The 25,942-nt window shown below is 42.0% G+C and overlaps 3 protein-coding genes across 3 annotated transcripts; 2 read left to right on the forward strand and 1 right to left on the reverse strand.

The window, feature by feature from the left end:
- Positions 1 to 810: 810 nt before the first annotated feature.
- Positions 811 to 6,435, forward strand: LOC143356138 (dnaJ homolog subfamily B member 13). Its single transcript, XM_076791621.1, has 6 exons — positions 811 to 911; positions 2,167 to 2,388; positions 3,092 to 3,236; positions 3,778 to 3,955; positions 4,551 to 4,722; positions 5,973 to 6,435. Exons 1-6 carry the CDS (start codon positions 811 to 813, stop codon positions 6,265 to 6,267), a joined length of 1,113 nt encoding a protein of 370 aa, XP_076647736.1. The 3' UTR covers positions 6,268 to 6,435.
- A 769-nt stretch (positions 6,436 to 7,204) lies between these two features.
- On the forward strand, positions 7,205 to 13,916 carry LOC143359607 (folliculin-interacting protein 2). The gene is made up of 12 exons (XM_076797651.1): positions 7,205 to 7,617; positions 8,679 to 8,859; positions 8,949 to 9,038; positions 9,111 to 9,190; positions 9,287 to 9,357; positions 9,833 to 9,952; positions 10,031 to 10,259; positions 10,460 to 10,792; positions 10,864 to 10,948; positions 11,070 to 12,370; positions 12,609 to 13,062; positions 13,135 to 13,916. Exons 1-12 carry the CDS (start codon positions 7,517 to 7,519, stop codon positions 13,345 to 13,347), a joined length of 3,258 nt encoding a protein of 1,085 aa, XP_076653766.1. The 5' UTR covers positions 7,205 to 7,516; the 3' UTR covers positions 13,348 to 13,916.
- A 243-nt stretch (positions 13,917 to 14,159) lies between these two features.
- On the reverse strand, positions 14,160 to 17,487 carry Cct4 (chaperonin containing TCP1 subunit 4). The gene is made up of 9 exons (XM_076797687.1): positions 17,160 to 17,487; positions 16,739 to 16,791; positions 16,566 to 16,655; positions 16,245 to 16,496; positions 15,767 to 15,859; positions 15,531 to 15,692; positions 15,105 to 15,449; positions 14,785 to 15,036; positions 14,160 to 14,619 (listed from the first exon to the last, which is right to left on the reverse strand). Exons 1-9 carry the CDS (start codon positions 17,263 to 17,265, stop codon positions 14,374 to 14,376), a joined length of 1,599 nt encoding a protein of 532 aa, XP_076653802.1. The 5' UTR covers positions 17,266 to 17,487; the 3' UTR covers positions 14,160 to 14,373.
- Between the last annotated feature and the right edge of the window lie 8,455 nt (positions 17,488 to 25,942).

Consider the following 25,942-nt stretch of genomic DNA (forward strand, 5'->3'; position numbering starts at 1 on the left):
CAAGTCTTCGTCAGTAATATAATTTAATAACTGCTTTTGACGTTGTTACCGAAAAAGAAATTATACCAGACTCATTAAGAAGCTCAATCAGACCTATTAGCAGAATCGTAAAATTGTATACTTATAATCCCTACACTGCAAATCTTTGAACAAAATAAGAACTGTCCCCAAGAATTGTGGACTGTGAGCTACAACAGGAAAATGTGTAAAAACGTATAATCAGTCTGGACGATTTTAAGTAAAATTACAGTCGAGATGGTTTACCGGAGCGACAGCGAGAAAGATTGTTAGGAAAGTAATTTACAATTGCTCGGAGTTTCGCGACGCTCGCGTTACAATGCGTTTCCGTGGCCGAGAATCGTGGCAATAATAACGCTGGCGCCAGAAGAAATTGTTGCGACGGTGTCTCACCTTTCCGTACGAGATTCAAAATCAATCCTGAGGCCTCCATGCTGATTCTTCTGCTCGCAGGGTCGACCGACCGGTCGGCAAATTATTGCACCGTCTTTAACAATAAATACAGAACGCGAGACGACTAATAATCACGGGAGCTAACACACGAGCGTTGCTATTATTTCGTTGTCGAGAGGGGCGCGTTGGTTTGTTGAAAACACTTGAAACGACGATACGTCGATTTTCATCCTTTTTTTCGTTCGTTATTTCCCAGCGTTCATGCTCTGACATTAGCCACGGACGGACGGACATAGTCTTCGGAGTCGGTGCATGCATTTCGGAGCAGTGTTTCGTGCGACTTGTTCCACGTTGTGAATCGCGTCTTTTAGTGGCGTTTCGTCTGCGACAGTAAAAGAGATGTCGTGCGAGGAAGAATGTCCGTGCGCCAAGCGAAGCATAGATTATTATGGCGTGCTGTCGTTGAAAAAGAATGCTAACGATTTGGAGATCAAGCAGGCGTAAGTGAGATCTTCTCGGTTGCATTCCCGTGCACCCTTCTCCGTCGCTTCCTTTATCGATCTTCTCCGCATCGCGAGACGTTCCTCCACTTCCGCTTCTGTCGCGCGACGCTCTCTCCCCGCGGAACAAACTCTTGCTGCCTAAAAATCAAAGCGACGTTCAATCCATCGTCAATAACAACCTCCCACGCATCCCTCGCAATATTTTTCGCTTTTTCGAACACGTTAACAAACCCTCGAAAGCTCGCGCAACAACCGCATCACGAAATTTTCGGTGTTAAATTTCATGGCTACGTTTTTAGAGCTGCCACATATTTTCGCGTACCTCACAGCCTCTTTAAATTCGTTCGGCTTTCAAAAATGTATTCTACATTGTTTTTTCGTTATCGAATTTTTCAGAACAAAACGATCTCTCCTAAAAAATTGACGTGAAACCCAATCCGTTCCCAATAACAACCTCTCAGATTTCTTTGGAGCTATGGCTGCGTCCAACGGCAATGTTTTCCTATTTTTTACAAACTTTAAAATAGCCTCGATAGTGCAACAGACTTTTTAATTTACCAGTGCTTTCGTAAACGGATTGTCGCTTGACAAAATAGATGTTGTTTTCCGCAAGCTTTGTAACAATTATTGAATTGGTACACGCGAGACGTTGCGGCTGATATTTCTAGTAACAAGCGACGCTGAATCTCGACCATTTACACAATGATCCTCAGTCATTTTCATAACGGTTCGCAAGCGCACGACCGTCCCTTTTATTCGTCTCTATTTCCTTCTCTAAACGATTTTTCTGCGAGACATTATTCCGTTTCAGAAGTTCCTACAACGCACAGAGAACACTCCGTTATTCCTCGAAGACGTAGAAACTTACAGACACGCTCCGTTGCTATACTGCGGATGTTTATGCAAATTCGCATCTCCTCGCAGTCGTCCCTTTTAAGGAAACCAGAATCACAGAAAAATGTATTTCAACCGCTGGAAGATCTGAGATAACACGGGGACTCTGTTAATCTTTGTTCGTAGGTGCCCTTCAGCGTTCAGGTTTCCTGTGAATGCATAAAAATCCGCAGTCAATTGTTTCTCCATTTGCAATTGATTCGAACAGTCCCGATACCTATTTCTTACATTGTAACGGTATCGAAACTTGTTCACAAGCATTCGTAAAATATTTGTACGAAATTGCACGAGCTAATTGTTAAAGCGTTTCGAAATTGTGCGAAATTGAATTGCGCTTTTACGTTGTACATGCTTTCAGATTTCGCAGACTGGCGACACGATACAATCCTAAAGGAGTGAAGGACGAGAACTGCGCGACGATTTTCGCCTTAGTGGCCGAAGCGTACGACGTGCTTTCGGATCCCCTTAGGAGGGCCATATACGATCAATTCGGGGAGGAAGGCCTTAAAAATGGCGTGCCGAGCGCAGACGGATTCATTGAACCCTACGTTTATCACGGGGAGCCGATGAGAACTTACAGGTACGCGCGGCTACCATAAACTCTCCAAAGTTTCCACGACCGAGCTCCGCAATTATCCAACTGGTTCAAGTGAAACATCGAAAAGAATTGATCGCTTCAACCAGTCTTAACAAAACGGTGCAACATTATTGGTAATTTTACAATCCTATTTTTCAACCTCAATTTGCCACGAGTCAATAAAAATCCCCACTCATTTAAAAAATAACTGTAGATATTAAACTCTCTATATAGTACTATACTCACTTCTATTTGAAATATAAAGCAGTAATTATAATTGATGCAAAAAAATTTGGTATTTCACATAAAAATCTGTAACCTAGTTATCACTAAAGACATTACAGAATTTAAGGATACTCTTATTTGGCTTATTAAAATAATTAGAAGAGGTAATACGTTTCCGTTTAATTGCTCTGCCTTTATTTTTATTCCTCATAAAGATTCGCAGTCTATCGCGTTCTAATTAAATGTAACGCATCCCTGTGTCAATTACTAAGATAGAAAAGTATGGAAAAAAGGACATGACTTTCTAAATAAAAATCGACGACCAGTTCTTGTTCTTTGTTATTGCATTTTGAGATCCGGATTCGATTAACGTGACCCTTTCTGTAATCCAGCAAGTGGAGGCGCAAGCTGTACCGGCTAAGCTTAACAGCCACTTAAAAACTTTGAATATTTACGATCTGATCTATCGGCACCTCTTTAGGGAATTCTTCGGGTCCGACAGTCCTCATGCTGATCTACTCCATGTACTAACGCAGCCTTCGACTCTGCTGGAATTTCCCGAGGGACGCGGTTTGAAGCGCAAGGAGGAGCCCCTGATAAAAACCTTGTACCTAACCCTATTGGAGGTATTATATCGACGTTCTACTTATTTATAGTTTTCCTTTCGCGCGGTGTTAATCGCCGTAGACGCGACGTGATAATCGCCGCCGCAAACCATCTACCCACTTGTTTTTTGCAACTCGATACCAACTATACCAGCCTCTGACTATACGTGATCCTTTCGGTATCCTCGTTGTTAGCGCTTCGACCCGGCAAGCGTTCCATCATTCGACGGATGATCATGCTTCTCGATGGGCTAGACCCGCTTCTTATCAGACTGCGAATGATTACACAAATTCGTCCTTCCAGGCCCTTCCAAAAAATTAATAAAAATTCCTTTCATCGGTCAAGGATTAAATCAACCCTTTGCAATTGACCGTCCCTTGTATGCGAAAATTTTTCTATTACAAAATCTGAGTCAATAACATTTTATGCTAAGACAAGTTGCCGAGTGCAAAGAGCTAAAAGCAAAATTTTCTTGTTCTACGAATGTATAAAATTCGCAGTCAATTTGGTACCTGTCCTAGCGTATGCATATATTCTGTAGGCCCTTGTAAACACGAGCAGGTCTTTTATGGGGGAATCAAGAAAATGAAGATTCAGAGATTGGTCCTGGTGGAGGACGATAAATCCAGGACAGTGACGAAAGAGAAGATCCTAACGATACCTATTAAACCGGGCATCCCCCGAGGAACGAGGATCGTTTTCCCGAAAGAGGGCGACCAGGGACCCACCAAGATTCCCGGTAATTTTTTACCTAAAATAAAATACTGCAGCAACAATTGAATGGAAACCTTCTTTAATTTCGTCTCCCCAAAAAAAATCTGATTAATCGTTCCTGTCCGAAACGTCTAAATATTAATAGTGAAGGCTACAAATAAACACCTAATAGTTTAGGAAGACCGAACTATTGGCTAGTAAAATAAATACATTCGGTTGTATTTAACAATCTTCGCTTGTAATAAACAAGCGTTAATCGTGTTGATAACATTTCTGTGCGTTTGCAACGAGTCATAAGAAAATTCTGGAAATTGCATGAGTATATTTGCAACCGACTGTATACACGCTAAAGCACAATAGCTTCTGAATAATCTGATGGCAGAGGACCGGTCCGATAAGTGTGTTAAAGGGAAACAGTTTCCGCAAGACGCGAAGCGGCCAGGAATAAAATCAGATTGGCCGCGAGGCGAGCCCGTTGCCGGTGTCCGGCGTGTGGTATCGATTCGAATATCGCGAAGGATGCGTTTAAAATGCATCGTGCATCCCGTTCCGGACAGAAATGGGTTAATCGGCGGCGGTTCGCGTAATGTCTTTACTCAGTCTGAAGCACGTCAGCGTAGCGGATGTAATCTTCATCACGGAGGACCGGCCCCACGAGACCTTCCGAAGAGAGGGCTCTGACTTGCACATGACGGTCGATATCTTTCTGCGAGAGGCACTGACCGGAACAGTGGTCACCGTCAACACCCTCGACGACAGAACCCTTCGAATCCTAATAACGTCTGTCATCACGTACGTCGTCTTCCTATCATACACATAGTGTTCTTCCCTCTTTGTTTCCTCGTCCGCTCGACACACCTAAAAATTTACAAAAGTATCTTTACTATATGTTTTACTAAATTGTGTAGCTCCTATATCATAGGTAGATAGTATATACTATATGGCTAGAGTGTGCATTTTTGTTTTTAAGAAACAGGAGCCAAATAGTTTCTTTCTTTAACACTAAACCTACCACGGTCAAAATGAGCGTTTTATATTTTACAATTATTGAAACTATTAAAATTTATTTATGGAAAATAGTGGAATTTCCTTGTCCAAACATTTATTATATATTGAAAATTACGGACAATGTTAATAAATTTAGGGTTGCCATTTTTACAAGGTAATATTTAATAGATACTGTTAATGCTTGGTAGGTTTAATGTTAATGATTCCCATGAGTTGAAATTAATATATCAGTATGCTTAAACTCTTTTCATTTTCCTCGTGTTCTGAATGAAATTTACAGCCTATATATATATAAAATAACTGGTATTCGTCATTTAGTTTCAGCTTCTGTAAATTGCATTAAATTGAATGCTGCCTGTCCAACATTTTCTGTAAATTTTTATAACTGTGTCTCTGTCTGCCTCTCCTCTATCACCTGCAATTATAATAATTATTGTATATTTATATGATACAATATATTTGAAGTAAGCATACAATGTATGTACTCCAAATATATTTCCGTATATTATACAATATTTTAATATATAATATACAATATTTGAATAGTAGTAATGTATATTTTAGTGATGTAATATTAAATTTAACTATTTTTGTGTACAGCCCTCTTGAGTTTTTTCTTTTCCAAATTACTTGAAATAATTTCGTAAGAAAAATTAATGTAGAAGAATATAAAAAAAATTTGCGAAAATCGTGAAATAAGTGTACCGTTGTTCAAGGATTGTCGATCTGCAATATCCGTGGAACCCGAGGAGCTTTTCGTTCGGTCTTGTTTCCAGCGGTGATGTTATCGGTCGCTCTATTTTCCTCGGAAATTGCGAAAATAGAAGGTCTCTGTAAATGGATGCGCCATTTTGAGGAAAATCGGGGACTTAACTTCCTTATCCGTGCTATTCGCACGAAACAGCGCCTTTCGAGAGTCGTTTTGTCTTGAACGTTTTGCAGAAAGATGACAAATTTTATCGCGAACAATTTCTAATAATGTCCTACATAGTCTGTGCGTATACGACAACCATAAGAATATTTGTATGCTACAGGCCAGGGTACCAGAAGTCCATACCTGGCGAAGGACTACCGCTTCCGGAAACTCCGAACAAGAAAGGATCTCTTGTCATCCTGTTTCAAATCGAATTTCCCGTGTACCTGCCGCTGTCTAATAAAGACCTTGTTAAAAGAGCTTTCGACGCGATTGGTGACATCAAGGACACGGAATTTGTTCATCGTTTCATACTGGCGAATAAAATGCGAATGAACGTCGACTTCGATGTGCCGGTACGCCGGGACCCGAACGACCACGAAGCCAAACAATTAGAAGAAATATGTAAAAAATAATTGGGAACTGTGTCGAGGATTATTTCTGTCTCCCAAAATTTATATATGTACCTCATCGAACCTCTGTTTCTACTATTCCACCTTTCTAAGTTAATAGCTATAACGCACTTCAAGGTTACGACTCCCGAAAACAATTAGATATTACGTATAACCTGTGAAATCGTCAAATCAGCAATTTTGTTATAAATTATCTATAAATAAAACGTTTGGTATACCTTTCACGTTGACCACCTAGTTTTCTGCTTCTTAAAACGAATTTATTTCGGCTTGGTCACCGAGGAGGATCGAAATATTCAAACGGCCGATGTGTGGTGCCCTCTGCGAGAGGGAAATTCAAAATCGACGAATTCAAGTTTCTCGAACTAACTTAATTTACCGAGGATCATTACTGGGAATATAAAAATTGAAAATGTGTACAAGGTAGCATTGTGCTATCTAATAAAGCTGATAAATTGAAATTACGATCCCAGATCGAATGTTACTTTTCCCTCCAGATTGCACGATTCAAATCGACCGCCACAATTTGTGACCCAATTATATTAGTCTCTGATAGCGTTGGGTTCAAACTCTTTTCTTCTTTAATTTTTAAATGAAAGAAACCGTTTTAATTCACCAGAAATACGAGTCAATTTCTGTCAAGAATAATCTACTAAATTTTGTAAAAGAAGTTTTCAAAGCTTCTTGTTTATGTAACGCAATGATACAGAAGCCTGTAATTTCATTTCCGACAGGTGAAGTGTTGATAAATTAAGAGAACGAAATAATCAATAAAATTGATTGGCACGACTTGAATCTCGCTCGCCGGCAAAGTAGATTTCTCTCAAGATAAAGTCGGCGCGTACAAACAGCGAGTGGCGCGCTCTGACGGTGCTACCAGTAAGCTTGTCGTCGGTAAAACAGTTCGGCAGAGTCGGTAATTGGTCTCCGGATCGAACGAATTTATTCTCTTCCACAATTCTTCTAATTTTTTCGAAAATTTTCATCGACATTCCAGCGAACCGGTTCCGGCGACAAGCTCGAAGGATCACGGGGACTAGAGGCGAAAGAAACACTCACGATACGTTCCGTTTGATATTGGCCGGAACGAAACATGATAATCTCGGGCAATCATATGACTCCACCGCACGTGACTTTATTTACAGTTGACTGATACTCGCGAACATGTATGGTGCAGTTCCTTGTGACATGATAGACCGAAAACGAAACAAAGTTAGCGAGCAATGCGGTAACTGTAAGTGGTCGTCGGTTTATGATGCCTTTACTCGATAAGCTGTTCCCTTCACGGAGGAGTTGCAAAAACAATGTTCAAACCTTCGTGGCGTCGAATGTCGGGTCGCAGGAAGATGATAGGTGAGAACTGCTGCTTTTTTCGGGCACAGGCCCTTGTTTTAATTGCATTCACCTTGCTCGCAGTTGCCCCTCTAATATCATCGTACCTTTATATTTGCGGGTCTTATTGGTTGCATCGATATCTATCGTTGATATTGTATATCGATCATCGGTGCTCCTAAGTCATTTAGATTTTTTATTTTTTCCCTCTCCTGCACGATAACGTAGCGGACCTTCGAAAGTTCATGACCGCGGGAAGAATCATTTGAATTCTAATCTTAATCGGAAATTAGATTTCCGTGGGATCTTAACCTATTTCGCGTTACGCTCGTTTCTAGATCCCCGTTGGCGGGAGACATAATCGCAGCTCGTTACTAACACACTCGTGACTTGGCTTCTGCACCGAGCCGTGAAATTGACCTCTAAGTTAAAACTTTCCAAACATCTGTTACAAATATTCGAATCTAACGAAACTGTTTCACGCGAACCCGCCGAAAATTTGTTTCCCTTTGCACATGAGAATCCGCAGGTTTTGTCCCGCCCACGGAATTTTGAGTTTCGGTCATTTAGGGGGACAGGATTTATAGGAACCGTTTCACAGGAAACGGTGTAACGCATCTAACGGTTCTTATCTATGTTCGAAAGCACATTGTAATCGATGCTTTTGGCAAGAATCGCGGGAATTGTTGTAACATTTAAAATTGATACTCGCTATAGATTAATGCGTTATATAAGGAAGAACAGACATGTAATGCTCGTATAATATTAGATGATCACACGTTCAAACGGAGACATTGTTTTCGTTTCGCTTCCGTCATGCATATGAAATCACCGAAAACAAAATAATTCATTATTCTGAACTCGAGCATCACACGTCTGAAAATTTATTTATACATTTTCGTAACATTATACTAAAATGTGTTACCGTCTATTTGGTTCTCTACGAAACCGAAGTAAATGTATAGATATTTATTTCAAAAAATAAGAAATAAAAATAGGCAGTATGAAAATAGAAAATAAAATGATTTTAATATTGGTTATTTATTATTGCGGTATTAATGTGTTGTATGTAATATTTATAGGGATTCCGCACTATGTCTCGGCACCGGAGAAGTTCGGATCCTATTGTTTCGCGAATGCGAGGCGCGCGGAAGAAAACTATTGTTCGATTCCTTATCGTTGGAAAAGCAAAGACGTAAATCGAAATCGGCTGCGTACGATCTCAAAAATAACGCCAGTCCACCAGCCGACCCAATTAACTTCGTAAGTTGTCGCAATTATCATGCGATCGATTATCGTCCCACACAAAAATTTGTTAATACATGTTTCACTAATACGCTTTAATTTTTTAGCGAGAAAAAACGGCCGAGGATGACGTGAGTTTATTGAGCGAAATGGTTTTTGGTACCGTGGCTATGACCTACAAGGGATCCTCTTTCAAGGTGAACTTCGATAACAATAATAATAATAAAAATAATTAATCAAGTAGTACAAAACTATGTTTTATTTTTTAGATCCATTCAATGCATTCACCACCCTGCATCATGTGCACTAAAGTATTCCCTGCTACAGAGCATAACGTGTATAAACCAAGGTGGGCTTGTTCATTCCTCATATGCCAGTTATTGATTTCGCGTTATGGCTGATTTGTGGCCATGGTGTTTGACTTATTACACAATTCTGTTTCTAGCGAGAAAGTGTCGGACGAAGGGTTGGGTCGTTCCATGAACTTGGATTCTAATTCTAGCATGCGAACGCTATGTAAGTGGAAATTGAAGAGTGTAACTCACCTGCACGCTCTTTACAAAAATCATAAAGTACCCGAGGATACAAAGAATTTAATGCCACCGCTGTTGCAATAAGCTACTTACAAATCCGATTAAAAATTCCTCGTCTAATTATCATTGCATAAACCAGTGTGCAGGGTAAAACTTAAAAAAAAAACTATTTTTTAACACGTTGAACGCCACGGTGGTCATTATGGAATTACTTGAAAATATGAATATCAATTATCAAGTAGCTGACAATTGTTATTAATACCGCTGATCGCTTCTATGATTTAAATAGGCGAAACTTGTGCGCAACTCATAAAATTCGCGTGGCAGTCAACGCGTTAATATTTCTCGTTTCGAATCAAATTTTTATCCCATTGCTTGAGGGCTCATAGCAATCTTGTAAACCGAGCAGTGACGAGTAGCATAGTTTATTCGGGATTGATTTGAGATCATTTTTTCAGTGTCTCAGCCAAGCACCGGGAACTTGTCCGGGCCAGAATTGACAGCAGCTCCAAGAAAGAATTCCACTTGCTCCAGCACAGGCAGTGGATGGGACATAGACATACCGCCACCGATGGGCAGTAAGTTCACGCCAAGTTACGCATGATTCATTGTCGGTAGGTGTTCACTGTGCGAGACATAACGTAATGATAATCCAGGTTCCCAGTCATTGGAGAGCAGTGGTTCCTCGGGTATCGGTAGTCTCTCGAGTTTGCGTCGTAGATGGCTGCGGGTAGTTTCTACTTCTCTCGTACGATCCGATTCCGACGACGCTTTTGGGATGCAGTGGAATGAGAATGCGTCGGATAATAGGGACAATCATGGCAAGCGTCACAAAACAAGACTGGGCTTAACGATGCTAGTGCGACTAGCCGAGGGCCATGAAAGGTTTGTTTTATGACAGTGCGCAGAGTGCTGCGCGAATAGAATATGTAGATTGCAAGGTTTAACGATACCATATGTGTTAGATCAGTGCAAAAGTTCGTGTCCGTTCGTTTGCTGTACTTTAATACGAAATCGGGCACGAACTTTTGCACTGACCTAATAGATGACAATTGTTTTCTTACCGAGTTCATTTCCAATTGCAGAAGAATCGAAGCTTCTCTTCTAGAGCACATGGCTCTCTTGGAGGGGATGTTGGACCGGCTGCGATACTTCTGCATAGAATCCGGCAATCTATACTCGCAGAACAAAGGGGCGCAGCTTCCGGAGCGACTTTACAAATCTTCCTTCAAATTCGTTGTTTCGTTACTACGTTTACTTACCAATGTTAACGCGAGACATCACGTGCGCACGCCGTTATTATGGCACGACGTACTGCTCAACTCGGTTAGAATAGAGCACAAGATGGACACGTTGAATTACAACTTGCAGCGAATGTGTCAGTTGCTCGAACAAATCGACACAAAGTCGACCAACTTGTGAGTGTACCCGAAGATAAAGAATCGCGTCTCGCTGTCGATCGACCAGTTCTAACAACAATGTGTTCCAGCTTTTTGAGTACCGTTGTGACTGCTGTTTTAACATATCACCTTGGATGGATATACACTGCACTGCCTATTCATGACCGACAATTGGTAACTACATAGCTCGATAACTACCCGGGGCTATAATTTTCGACCCCCTTATTAGCGAATCGTATCATTACCGCTTATTGTTTCATTGAGGAGGATGGTACATCGGTGATATTTCTTTCAGATGGAAAAAATGGGTACTTGGTACCCTTGTAATCCTCTATGGGCTCAGCTGGGGGACTTGTACGGCGCACTGGGCAATCCCATAAAAGCAGCGCACACCGTGATCGCGGGGGATCCTCAGAAAGTCGAGCTGATCAACTCTGTACTGTCGTTCTTGACGTATTTCATCCGCAGCGGGATCGTACAGAAACGTCCGGAGTATTTCTGCACAACCGAAGACGACATCCAAGAAGCCGCGAATCTTCTGGAACAAGCGAGACTAAAGCGTCCGCATTTATTTCACACGAAAGCACCGTGCTCCGACCGAGGCATTTCCAGGCGCGCCGCACTCGCGTCTCCTCGCAAAAAGATCCCCGTGCAGGAACGTCCATGCGACGCAGAGAGCAGCAACGCTGCGACACACCGCTCGTACGCGCGGTGCACCATGGACAGATTAAGGGCGGATGGTTCCGTTAGCCCCCTAAAGCGTACCACCACCATGGGCTCGAACCTCGACGCGTTCATGTTAAAGCCGGTCGAGCTGGAGAGAGAAACGAAATATCTTCCAAAAGAAGTTCCTTGCAGCGACGGTGAGAATGAAAACAGCGTTGCGGACGAGAAGACTTGTGCTTCCGGTAAAGTGAAAATTATAGTAAGTTGTAGCGCCTCGCAGGACGCTGACACGACCAAGACTGATGCCCAACATTGTCCCGAGTTTTCGTTGCGCAACATCGAGAAGAAACTAGAAGACGACGATACAGAGGAATCGTTCGCGAACTTTAAGTCCAGCACGTTTCAGGGATACAACGATGCGTCGATCGACACGCTGAAATTATACTCTAGCAGGCCGGATTTCGAATCGGGCCAGACCATGGCCGAGGAGATGAAAAATTCTCAAGTCTTCTTCATGCTGGGCGACGAGGAGAAGTCTGCGAAAATGTTGTCACGCACACGGCTCGATCACAGCTGCCAGTGCTCGTACATGTTCACCAGAGTGCCGAGCACATCCGCGCAATTGCCCGAAGGTGTACTGAGGAAAATTATTCAGAGAAATTTCCCGGAGTCCTCTAAGAGTATACAAACGTCGCCCGGTGCACCTTCCGGTATGACGGCGAGATTTTGTAAGAGATGCAACGGTCACGGTTACGTGTCCTCTCAGAATTTTGACAGTAGCAAACAGGTCTTGGAAACGCCCACCAACGCCACCGAGGTCTTGCGTACTTGCGGTGGCAGCGGGGGCGACGGAAACGTAGGATTGTCGAGGTCAAATAGTTTGGAAGCTTTGATGGAAGCCAGCAGTGTCGTGGAATTGCCCATGCCACGGTTAGTTTGCAGATAACTCGATAGCAACACTGTTTGCCAATCGCATAAAAGGGTATAGCCTTGTGGTAGGGATACCGACTTCAAACTTGCCACACAGGGTTTCCTTTGGGGGCCCTATCGAACGGTATGATGAAAGATTTATTTGGTTTCGGGGGTACAATTTCATCACCTTATCCGGCTATACTCTTCGCAGTCGTGCATCGGGGCCGAAGCTAAACGCTCGCTGTTTCAATTTCAGGTCGAAGAAGATGAAAAAGACTGATTTGAGGCAGGATACGGGATTCACGAACACGCTCATGCAGAACAGGATAAAGAGCGAAGTGTCCCACGGGACAAGTAACACCGAGGCAGGGTACACGTGGGGTTTAGTTTTACAAGGTCTGCCGAAGAAGAAGCGAAGGAAAAAGAAAACGTTCAGACAAAAAGGAAACAACAGCGAGGTTGAGACAGAGAGCGAATGGTGGTACTACCTACGGGAAGAATGTCTCGCTGGTGTTCGTTTTCCGACCATCGACCAACCAATCACCGAATCACTCTGTATTTTAGCTGATTTAGATACTTGGCACGTTGGAATCATATCGAACAACACGCCATCGCATTCGGCACCGTTGCCAGTGGGCATGTCGCGACTTGTTTCCGACATGTTGGAGGGTTTTGCTTACGTATGGCGGAAATATCATTCAACGTCACATGTAAGGATACTGTAATGTGTGAGAAGATGACCTTGTTCTACAGTGAAACGTAATTTGTAAATCTAATTTCAGTGTGTGGGTATTCTGGAGGCAAAGCTGAGGGAGATGTGGCTAAAGAGCGAGGCGTTGGCCGAGATGTTGATGGCAACAGAACTTTGCGATGCCAGTGTTGCTAACCTCTCGAACGCACTTGACCTCGATGCAGCAGATATACCGCTTTTACTCGCAGTTGCGACCTCTCATTCACCAGAGATAGCACAAAGATTTGGTCTGACGCTTGCTTGACTACGTTTCACGACTCTTGTTATCACTCTTTTTCTTTTTCGACGTGAACACGCCGGTTCTGTCTCGTACAATGAAAACTGCAAAACGTGTTTCATTATCTGCATCATTTGTTTCAATAAGTCAAATATGCCAAGAAATTTTTATTCGTTTCACTTTTCTTTTTTGAACGAGCGACGCTTCCGCGAATTCTATTTATTAAATGATAGTCAAAGGTTTTTGCATTTGCATTTAAATGTTAGAACTTGTGTATATATTTTATAATGTTCACGTGCAATAACTGATTCGTTTCTCTTTTTGTTCTTGGACGTTGAAACACTTTTTTTTTAGAAATTCTCATTTTATGGAACATATGGCAGTTCAGTTTGTTCGAATAATGATAAAACGTTTTACTGTATAAAAATGCGGCGCATAGTTTTGTTATAGATTGTAACCACTCAGTCACATATTTAAAATTTTAAGCATAATTTAACACGTAGCGTAATTAGTTGTTTTTTTACACGTCATGTAAGTATTCGATTTTACGCACTCCGCAAGGATGGACAATAATAAAGCATAAAATCATTTTTATACTCGAACGTATTACAGTTTTTCGTCTCAGCGTCTCCACTATACCTTCCGCAACGAATCGGCAATTTTCGAATTCAATTGCGAGACACGGTGGTATTCATAACGAATCAAGTGTTTTTTAATAAATATTTTATTAGCGTTTTCAGGAAGTCTAGCCTTGTTTAACAACCGTACTCTCGTATATATATATTAGCCGTTGCAATAAATAACGTGTCCTGTATGGTTTCAACATTAAACGAAGACTGTTTTTCTCCTGACGAAAGCAGATCAATTTTATTTACGAACCACAATGGAAAGTATTAAAAAGGAAAGAAACGTTAAACAAATCGAGCGCTAATAGTTCAGAGAATCGTAGAAAATGTTAGAAGCCGAACGACAATTGAAAATAGTGACTGGCGGAACGCGATTGATGAAATATTTGCAAAGTGCAGTATACGTATAAAACTCTCGTTCATTCTCTTATTGATTTGTATTCACAATGTCATCAATCTTCAATATACTGCGAACAGTTTCCGATGCGAGCTTAATGGCGCTCATAGATACTAAGACCGGTTGAATTACGTTCTCGTCTATAATATTTGTAATGGCGCCCTTTCTTACATTGATACCTGCAGTTTGTTCACCTTTGGCGTGTCGGTTCCGAAGTTCCGTGACGGTTGCGATAGGATTCAATCCTGCATTTTCTGCCAGCGTTGACGGAATTATCTGGAGCATTCACGTTCGTTTGATTATGGTAATCATTCAGTTTTCACAATATCAAAAATATTTTAAAAGATTGTTCGATATCGCCACAACATATTAAAAAATCATCGAAATCGGCAAAGTGGTAGCGATATCGATAATTACGAATAGTTCTTCGATAGTATTCACCTCAAATGCATCAGCAAATGATTTCACGCAGTAAGCATGAACATCCCTCAAGCTTTGCGCGTATTCTGCCAGTTTTAACGCAATCTCGATCTCGGACGCTCCACCTCCAGGAATCAGAGTTTGGTGCTTAACTAAACAACGGATCACGCACAACGCGTCGTGCAATGATCGTCCTGCTTCCTCCAACACCAATTTGTTGCTGCCTCGGACGAGAATGGTTACCGTAGGTCCTTGATTCTGGATTTTAGTGACCTGTAAGGGAAAATATCTTTGTATTATCTAGATCTCTAGGAACCAATCTTTCTCGATTGTGTGCTGACCTTAACAAATTTCGAGTTTCCGGTCTGTACTTCCTCGCACAGTTCTGCGTTAACAAGATTCTCGGCCACAAAGTGATCCACAGACGCGATCGGTTTGCAACCCAACGTCTTGCAAATGAACGGAATATCCTCGCGCTCGATGTCTTTGATCACCATAACTTTGATTTTATCTAAAAAGTGTATGGCTAGATCGCTGACAGCGTCGCGGAGAATTGATTTTTGTACCAGCAACACATTGCAACCGGACTTTTTGATTTGTTTCACGATGTTCAATATGTAAGCCCTTTCTTCTTTCAAGACGCGATCCATCGCCGCGTAGTCGGAGACGACGACATTGTGATCCATCTGAAGTAACAGGGTCAATCAGTCATGAAATTTTTTAACGAGAAACAATGAGATAAAATTTTCGGTCGCTGAATCGCTTACATCCGTTTTAGGCGGAGAAATGCAGAACTGAATTAAACCTATTTTCGCCTTTTCAATACGTTTCGGTCCATTCACGTTGCAAGACTTCTGTGTGAACAGCAGTCCTTCTACCAGCTCTGTATCTTCAACGGTGCCACCCAATTTCTTAATTACTTTTATGTTCTGTAAATAGAAACGAGAACACAATTATACATATTTCATTTCTATCATTCAGCGTGGAAGATCAATGGGCTTACATTAAGATCGACATTGTTCTTCGAATCCTTAGCGAGCTTTAATACTGCATCCACAGCCAGCGGTGCCAGAAGACTCGACTGCTGAAACACTACCTAAGAGGGAAAATCAACTATTAGTCTATTATAATTCGGTAATTGAACGGCTATCTAGTAAAAAGGCGTATGTTGTACTTCGTGAAATTTATAAGACAATTCGTTGCTCACTGCAGCTCTGAAAGCATCGGCTAGTGTAACATATGTTCTTCGTCCACCTTGAAAAATGAAAATTTCATTTATTACACTAGTTGGTTCTCTCATTGCTGTATCGAGCAACGAATTACTTTGACGTCTTCCTGTAAATTTTATGAAATGCAACATACGCCCTGCTTCTAGACACCTACTCAATTAACCCTCTTTTCAAGTGCAAAGAATTAAAATCTAGAGCATCGCCTCTCAATAGCTGCTGCCCTAAACGAGAAAAGCGATGAATGAAATATACCTTTGAGTTCAGAGAAGTTGCTGCAGCTCTGACCAATGATTGTTTGTCCATCAAACTAACGGGAATGGACATTTTCCGCAAAACGCTGTCTGCTTTGCTTGCAGCAATCTCAAACGCATCACTGATTATGGTAGGATGTATTCCTTTCTGGAGCAGACGTTCTGCAGCTTCCAAAAAGGACCCAGCCAATACGACAACGCTTGTGGTACCATCTCCAGCCTCGATATCCTGTGCCTTAGATAGCTCGACCAACTAAATGCATAATACCATAGTTAGTTAAAATTGTTATATTATCACACTACTCCAATATAAAGCAATTACCATTTTTGCTGCAGGGTGCATAACGTTCATTTCTTTCAAAATTGTAGCACCATCGTTCGTGATCGTAACTTCACCGTTGGCAGCTTGAATCTAGATTCATAAACACAAATTAATAATGATATACTTGTAAATTTTCTGGGACACAGATTTATGCATCGTTAGCAAGGGCTTACCATTTTGTCCATCCCCTTGGGACCCAGACTAGTACGGATCGCATCGCTGACAGCTAAAACATTGTCAAACATTATTAGAATGAACCAAATTTAATGAAACAGGCGAGAGTGTCTTCGAAGGAAAATGTGGAACGAATTTATTTATCCAGGCATATATTGTAATAAAAATAGTGATCTTGTAATATTCATAATGGAAACTGGTTCTTTAAAATGGCCGGTAGTTTCGATGTTAACAAAATCAATTAAAAAGTCGGAATGTTGAGTATCTGTAGGTTTGAGACAGATAACGAAATTAATGGGTTGCAACAACGATGTGCCGGACATTACTATATAAGGTAAGACATTTGCTGCCGGTACGATGATCAATCGGCAAGAAACTGGCCGCAGAAAATACGATCAGATTGTGGACAGATCTGTTCACCTTTTGCGGCATGGATGTTGCTACTTCGAATATCTGCGGGCTTGCTTTTATCTTTGTATGCCTTGCCCAGGGCACTCTGTCCATCACCGCTCGTTCTCGTCGTCATTCTCGGATGATTGATCTCGGTTTCTTGAATCGGGCGTGTTCAGAAGTTTGTACGTGAGCTTGCAAGGGATCTCTGAGCTTGCCAGTTCCCTTATGCTTTCAATATAATCGCTAGCGGCACCTTCCTATCTAAATATTTCAATATTACAACGAAAACTTTATTGTTTCCACCCTGCAAAACCTGTGCAACACGCGCTCAAGAAATGACTGGAAACCGGAGATCATGAGACACAATGGAGGTGACACAAACGAGAAATTATGTGGGTTGTGTTCAGCACCACATAGTGACAAACTCGTATAATCGAAATTGTTACTAGAGGAAAGTTACTAGAAAATCTATGCTCATTTTTTCCTGTCACTAGGAACTACGTGCTCAAGCTCGGGGTTTTAGCGTCCCCACTTTTCTGCATCATCTTTTTTAACCTGGAACAGAACCTGCATCACCTTTTTAGCCTGGAACAGAACCTGCATCAACTTTTTAGCCTGGACCAGAACCTGCATCATCTTGTTAGCCTGAATTAGAACCTGCATCATCTTGTTAGCCTGAATTAGAACCTGCATCATCTTTTAGGCTGGATCAGAGCCTACATAGAAGACCCTCTTTTAACATAGAAGTAGTATCCATTCCGGCATTATTTGGAATCCGCTGCAAATGATGCAGGCACAGACGAGGTATAGGAGTAGACCAATCACCATATGGGGTTTCGTGTCTCACGATCTGAAATACCGACAGCGTTAACAACAACTAGATTTCTTACGCCCTCTACTCTGACGAACGATAAATCTTGTAACTAGATCGACGAGAACTTTAGCCCATATACCTATGATAAATGATGAAGATACGACTCTGAACCCAATACACGACCGTTCACGCACACGGGTGAAAACAGGTGTAAATCTAACCCGCTGAGGACAGCAAACCTAACACTAACCTAACACTTGCTCAACAGGGACAAGCTAACCATTTTTCATTGAATAGAAAGGTATTCAGAAACAAAAACAGCGTGTTTTGATTAATAATTGAAAGAGAGCTGCCTCGAAGGTGAAGATGGGCCAAGAGTAAACAAGGAGTGCATTGAAGGACCTTCGGCTCATCCCGAGGTAGCCTAAAGTAAATTCAGACACAATTCAATTAAATACACAAGTTTTTATTATTAGTACGTCTTAAATTTTATTTTAAAATGTTATCGCAAAGTTATAAATAAGCAGCTATTAGCTCGATATTATTCCCTATTTGTAAGATTACTAGAAGTTCTTACAAATAGAGAATAATACCGATTGCCCGGGTCTCACCACGAGGAGGTTGCTGCACAAGAGACCCGAAAGGAAGCCAGAAGGAATTCAATACGCTTCCTTCTGACTCCCTTTCTTACAACGACGCTTTCGAGTCTTAGAAACTAAATTTCGCAGAGTATGTCGAGTAATTATTGCGGAGCAAATGGAGTGAGTCGGAGAAGAAGTCTCCGATTCACGGGAGATTAAAAACGAATCAGGCAGAAGGCTCTGATTCTTTCAAAGAGAGAAACAAAACCGAACCAGAGCAGAAGGCTCTGGATCGAGGGTGACGCGACGCGTACAATGCTTGCAGAACCAACTCCAGCCAGCACCGATACCCGACGTGTCCTCACGAAGAGCAATGGTCGAGAGAAGCGTTCAAACGATACCCTAAGTTTCCCCCACCCACCTGTCGCCAGGCAACGACTAGCGTTGAGGCGACTCGGGTGGACTTACGGCAGGGAGGATTTTACACGAGTGAACAGGTCTCTCGAACATCCCTCTCAATGGATCTACGCCGAGCACCGGTACCAACCGGTCTGGTACAAACAAGCAAGGTCCGACACAGCATAAGGCTGTGTCGGAATCAAAAATCGAACCGAGCAAAGTGAAGTTACGGCAATAATTACTCGACATTTATACAATACTAATAAACAAGCTTAATAACTAACGCACGCACTCGAATCGAGCAATTATTGTGAGCCAAATAAAAACTAAATCTGACAAGTCTCTGAACAATTCCAGAGAAAATAAAAATGGAGCAGAAGGCTCAGATTTACGAGAAAGAAAAATGAAAGAAGCGAACCAGAGTAGTAGCCTCTGGTTCGAGGGTGACGCTACCAACTGGTCACAGCAGAAGGCTGTGACCCAAATCAACAAGCGAAACTAACAAAGTGAATCTAACACAATAATTGCTCGAGAACTAATACGAACTTATAAATACTGTGAAGTCTTCTTAAAATTCGTTGTCTTCGTTCGACGATGATTCTGCTGAACTGTTGTGATTTAACTGAAACAGACTAATAATTAGACACAAAATGAAGCAAGACCGAAGTAATGGAAGAAGAAACGAGTCTTCGTACGATGCGTTGTCTTCGTACGATGATAAATTTCTGCAACTGTTGTACTCAATCTGAAACAGATTAGTAATGATTAGACACAGAACAATGGAGGAACAACGAAGGATAAGAAGACGATGAAATAAAGACAAAACGATGACCCCGTACACGAGTACGGCCTACCTAACATGCACACGAGTGCAAATCTACCAGCTCACGAGAGCCAACCTACAACCAGCTCACGAGAGCCAAGCTAACCCCGTACACGAGTACGGCCTACCTAACATGCACACGAGTGCAAATCTACCAGCTCACGAGAGCCAACCTACAACCAGCTCACGAGAGCCAAGCTAACCCCGTACACGAGTACGGCCTACCTAACATGCACAAGAGTGCAAATCTACCAGCTCACGAGAGCCAACCTACAACCAGCTCACGAGAGCCAAGCTAACCCCGTACACGAGTACGGCCTACCTAACATGCACAAGAGTGCGAATCTAACCGGCTCACGAGAGCCAACCTAACACCAGCTCACGAGAGCCAAGCTAACCCCGTACACGAGTACGGCCTACCTAATACGCACAAGAGTGCAAATCTAACCGGCTCACGAGAGCCAAACTAACCCCGTACACAAGTACGGCCTAACCGAGAACAAACTAAGAGTAGATGAAGGCGGAACTTCAATCTACTGAGGTGGCGCTTCGGGTCGCCCCGGGTTCGCCAATACCCGTACTCACCCACAGCAGTGAGTCCCTGAGGGACCTCCTTTCGGAGGAATACCAATTTAAAACCAGATATATAAATTTTAGAATAAGAACTTTTGAAAGTTCAGAAATAAATTTCCATTGGAAAGATGAACAATTCCAATCGAAAATAAATCAAACAAAATTGGGACGCAACGCGATAAAGGCTAGGGTCATAGCAATTTTAAGAAACGGAACTTTCAAAAAGTTCAGAAGCAAATTTCAATTCGAAATCCAGAAAAAATGTACGATGTTTATTGAATGAAAAAGTATTCCGAAACAAGAAGTGTGTGTTTCGATTAATAATTAAAAGGAGCTGCCAAGAAGGCGTAGGTGGGCCAAGGGTAAACAAGGAAAGCGCGAAGGATAGCAGGAAGGAACCCTGGCCCACCCCATGCAAGTTTAAAATAAATTCAGACACACAATTCCATTAAATACACAAGTTTTTATTATCAGTACGTCTTAAATTTTATTTTACAATGTTATCGCAAATTATAAATGAGCAGCTATTAGCTCGATATTATTCTCTATTTGTAAGATAATAGAAGATCTAACAAATAGAGAATATCATCGATTGCCCGGGTCTCACCACGAGGAGGTTGCTGCACGAGAGACCCGAAAGGAAGCCAGAAGGAATTCAATACGCTTCCTTCTGACTCCCTTTCTTACAACGACGCTTTCGAGTCTTACAAACTAAATTTCGCAGCGTATGTCGAGTAATTATTGCGGAGAAAAAGGTGCGAGTCGGAGAAGAAGTCTCCGATTCACGGGAGATGAAAAACGAATCAGGCAGAAGGCTCTGACTCTTTCAGAGAGAGAAACAAAACCGAACCAGAGCAGAAGGCTCTGGATCGAGGGTGACGCGACGCGTACAATGCTTGCAGCCCAACTCCAGCCAGCACCGATACCCGACGTGTCCTCACGAAGAGCGATGGCCGAGAGAAGCGTTCAAACGATACCCTAAGTTTCCCCCACCCACCTGTCGCCAGGCAACGACTAGCGTTGAGGCGACTCGGGTGGACTTACGGCAGGGAGGATTTTACACGAGTGAACAGGTCTCTCAACCATCCCTCTCAATGGATCTACGCCGAGCACCGGTACCAACCGGTCTGGTACATACAAGCAAGGTCCGACACAGCATAAGGCTGTGTCGGAATCAAAAATCGAACCGAGCAAAGTGAAGTTACGGCAATAATTACTCGACATTTATACAATACTAATAAACAAGCTTAATAACTAACGCACGCACTCGAATCGAGCAATTATTGTGAGCCAAATAAAAACTAAATCTGACAAGTCTCTGAACAATTCCAGAGAAAATAAAAATGGAGCAGAAGGCTCAGATTTACGAAAAAGAAAAATGAAAGAAGCGAACCAGAGTAGTAGCCTCTGGTTCGAGGGTGACGCTACCAACTGGTCACAGCAGATGGCTGTGACCCAAATCAACAAGCGAAACTAACAAAGTGAATCTAACACAATAATTGCTCGAGAACTAATACGAACTTATAAATACTGTGAAGTCTTCTTACTATTCGTTGTCTTCGTTCGACGATGATCATGCTGAACTGTTGTGATTTAACTGAAACAGACTAATAATAATTAGACACAAAATGGAGGAACACAGAAGTAATCGAAGAAGAAACGAGTCTTCGTACGATGCGTTGTCTTCGTTCGATGATAAATTTCTGCAACTGTTGTACTCAATCTGAAACAGATTAGTAATGATTAGACACAAAACAATGGAGGAACAACGAAGTATAAGAAGACGATGAAATAAAAACAAAACGATGACCCCGTACACGAGTACGGCCTACCTAACATGCACCAGAGTGCAAATCTAACCGGCTCACGAGAGCCAAGCTAACCCCGTACACGAGTACGGCCTACCTAACATGCACAAGAGTGCAAATCTAACAGGCTCACGAGAGCCAAACAAACCCCGTACACAAGTACGGCCTACCCGACAAGAAACTAAGAGTAGATGAAGTCAGAACTTCCATCTACTGAGGTGGCGCTTCGGGGCGCCCCGGGTTCGCCAATACCCGTACTCACCCACAGCAGTGAGTCCCTGAGGGACCTCCGTTCGGAGGAATACCAACTTAAAACCAGATATATAAATTTTAGAATAAGAACTTTTGAAAGTTCAGAAATAAATTTCAATTGGAAACATGAACAATTCCAATAGGAAATAAATCAAACGAAATGGGGACGCAACGACATAAAGGTCAGGGTCATAGCAATTTTAAGAAACAGAACTTTTAAAAAGTTCAGAAATAAATTTCAATTAGAAATCCAGAAAAAATGTACGATGTTTATTGAATGAAAAAGTATTCCGAAACAAGAAGTGTGTGTTTCGATTAATAATTAATAGGAGGTGCCAAGAAGGCGTAGGTGGGCCAAAGGTAAACAAGGAAAGCGCGAAGGAAAGCAGGAAGGACCCTTGGCCCACCCCATGCAGGTTTAAAATAAATTCAGACACACAATTCAATTAAATACACAAGATTTTATTATCAGTACGTCTTAAATTTTATTTCACAATGTTATCGCAAATTATAAATGAGCAGCCATTAGCTCGATATTATTCTTTATTTGCAAGATAATAGAAGATCTAACAAATAGAGAATATTATCGATTGCCCGGGTCTCACCACGAGGAGGTTGCTGCACGAGAGACCCGAAAGGGAGCCAGAAGGAATTCAATACGCTTCCTTCTGACTCCCTTTCTTACAACGACGCTTTCGAGTTTTACAAACTAAATTTCGCAACGTATGTCGAGTAATTATTGCGGATAAAAAATGTGTGAGTCGGAGAAGAAGTCTCCGATCCACGGTGGGTGAAGAACGAATCAGGCAGAAGGCTCTGATTCTTTCGAAGAGAGAAACAAAACCGAACCAGAGCAGAAGGCTCTGGTTCGAGGGTGACGCGACGCGTACAATGCTTGCAGAACCAACTCCAGCCAGCACCGATACCCGACGTGTCCTCACGAAGAGCGATGGCCGAGAGAAGCGTTCAAACGATACCCATTTCCCCCACCCACCTGTCGCCAGGCAACGACTAGCGTTGAGGCGACTCGGGTGGCCTTACAGCAGAGAGGATTTTACACGAGTGAACAGGTCTCTCAACCATCCCTCTCAATGGATCTACGCCGAGCACCGGTACCAACCGGTCTGGTACATACAAGCAAGGTCCGACACAGCATAAGGCTGTGTCGGAATCAAAAATCGAACCGAGCAAACTGAAGTTACGGCAATAATTACTCGACATTTATACAATACTGATAAACAAGCTTAATAACTAACGCACGCAATCGAATCGAGCAATTATTGTGAGCCAAAAAAAAACTAAATCTGACAAGTCTCTGAACAATTCCAGAGAAAATAAAAATGGAGCAGAAGGCTCAGATTTACGAGAAAGAAAAATGAAAGAAGCGAACCAGAGTAGTAGCCTCTGGTTCGAGAGTGACGCTACCAACTGGTCACAGCAGAAGGCTGTGACCCAAATCAACAAGCGAAACTAACAAAATAAATCGAACACAATAATTGCTCGACAACTAATACTAACTTATTAATAACGAGGAGTCTTCATACGATTCCTTTTTTTCGTTCGACGATGAACATGCTGAACTGTTGTAATTCAACTAAAACAGACTAATAATAATTAGACACAAAATGAAGGAACACCGAAGTATTCGATGAAGAAATGATGACCCCGTACACGAGTACGGCCTACCTAATATGCACAAGAGTGCAAATCTACCAGCTCACGAGAGCCAAACTAACCCCGTACACGAGTACGGCCTACCTACATGCACAAGAGTGCAAATCTAACCGGCTCACGAGAGCCAAGCTAACACCAGCTCACGAGAGCCAAGCTAACCCCGCACACGAGTGCGGCCTACCTAACATGCACAAGAGTGCAAATCTACCAGCTCACGAGAGCCAAACTAACCCCGTACACGAGTACGGCCTACCTACATGCACAAGAGTGCAAATCTAACCGGCTCACGAGAGCCAACCTAACACCAGCTCACGAGAGCCAAGCTAACCCCGTACACGAGTACGGCCTACCTACATGCACAAGAGTGCAAATCTAACCGGCTCACGAGAGCCATAACAACCCCGTACACGAGTACGGCCTACCTAATATGCACGAGAGTGCGAATCTAACCGGCTCACGGGAGCCATAACAACCCCGTACACGAGTACGGCCTAACCGACAACAAACTAAGAGTAGATGAAGACAGAACTTCAATCTACTGAGGTGGCGCTTCGGGGCGCCCCGGGTTCGCCAATACCCGTACTCACCCACAGCAGTGAGTCCCTGAGGGACCTCCGTTCGGAGGAATACCAATTTTAAATCAGATAGATAAATTTTAAAAGAGGAACTTTTGAAAGTTCAGAAATAAATTTCAATTGGAAAGATGAACAATTCCAATCGAAAATAAATCTAACGAGATAGGGACGCAACAACCTAAAGGCTAGGGTCGCCTCGGGTTTGCCAATACCCGTCTCACCCACGGCCCCATCCGTGAGTGAGCCCCTGAGGGACCTCCGTTCGGAGGAATACCAATTTTAAACCAAATACATAAATTTTACAAGAGGAACTTTTGAAAATTCAGAAGTAATGCTTAATTGGAAAGATGATCAATTTCCATCAAAAATAAATCTAACGAAATTGGGACGCAATGACCTACAAGCTCGGGTCGCCATGGGTTCGCTAATACCCGTACTCACCCACGGGCCCGGCCCGTGAGTGAGTCGCTAAAGGACCTCCATTCGGAGGAATACCAATTTTAAACCAGATAAATAAATTTTAGAAGAAGAACTTTTGAAAGTTCAGAAATAATTTTTAATTTGAAAGTTGAAAAATTTTAATCAAGAATAAATATAGCGAAATTAGAACGCAACAACCTACAAGTTTTTGTCGCCCCGAGTTCGCTAATACGCGTACTCACCCACGGCCCGGCCCGTGAGTGAGCCCCGAGGGACCTCCGATCGGAGGAATACCAATTTTATGTTAAAAATATAATATAATATAATTTGAAAATGCCAATTTTATGTCAAAAATATAATATAATATAATAAAATTTCAGAGTACTAATTTTGTGTCAAAAATATAATATAATGTAATTTCAAGAAAAGAAACTTGTGATAAATTCCGAAGCAAATTCGAATTAAAAATACAGAAATAATAACACTGTCCAACAAAATTAAACTTTTTTCGAGTTTTGCAATACCTGTTGGGTGATTCTTATACACTTTGTCATCCTAAAACCGAATCTGAAAGTAGAATTGCTCCATCACGCAACGTTTTCGAAAAATTTTGGTTTTTGTAAAAATGTCCGATTTTGATACGAAACGACGTGTTACGCAAAAACTAAATACGCGAGAAAGTTCAAATTTGAGTCAAGAGATAGAGGGGTCTCTCCTCTACATATTCATATAGTCAATTATATTTTTATGTACTTCCTAATAGTTGTAAATGGTTGTTAAAGTTTGAAAATGTGCCGACGCGGGTACTTTGTACGCTCTATTTTTGTATTTATGTGAAAAATCCTTTATCTAGCAGGAATTTACTATACAGGAATGCATTCTACAGACATT

This window comes from Halictus rubicundus, chromosome 1 (genome assembly GCF_050948215.1).
Source record: "Halictus rubicundus isolate RS-2024b chromosome 1, iyHalRubi1_principal, whole genome shotgun sequence".
Classification (NCBI taxonomy): domain Eukaryota; kingdom Metazoa; phylum Arthropoda; class Insecta; order Hymenoptera; family Halictidae; genus Halictus; species Halictus rubicundus.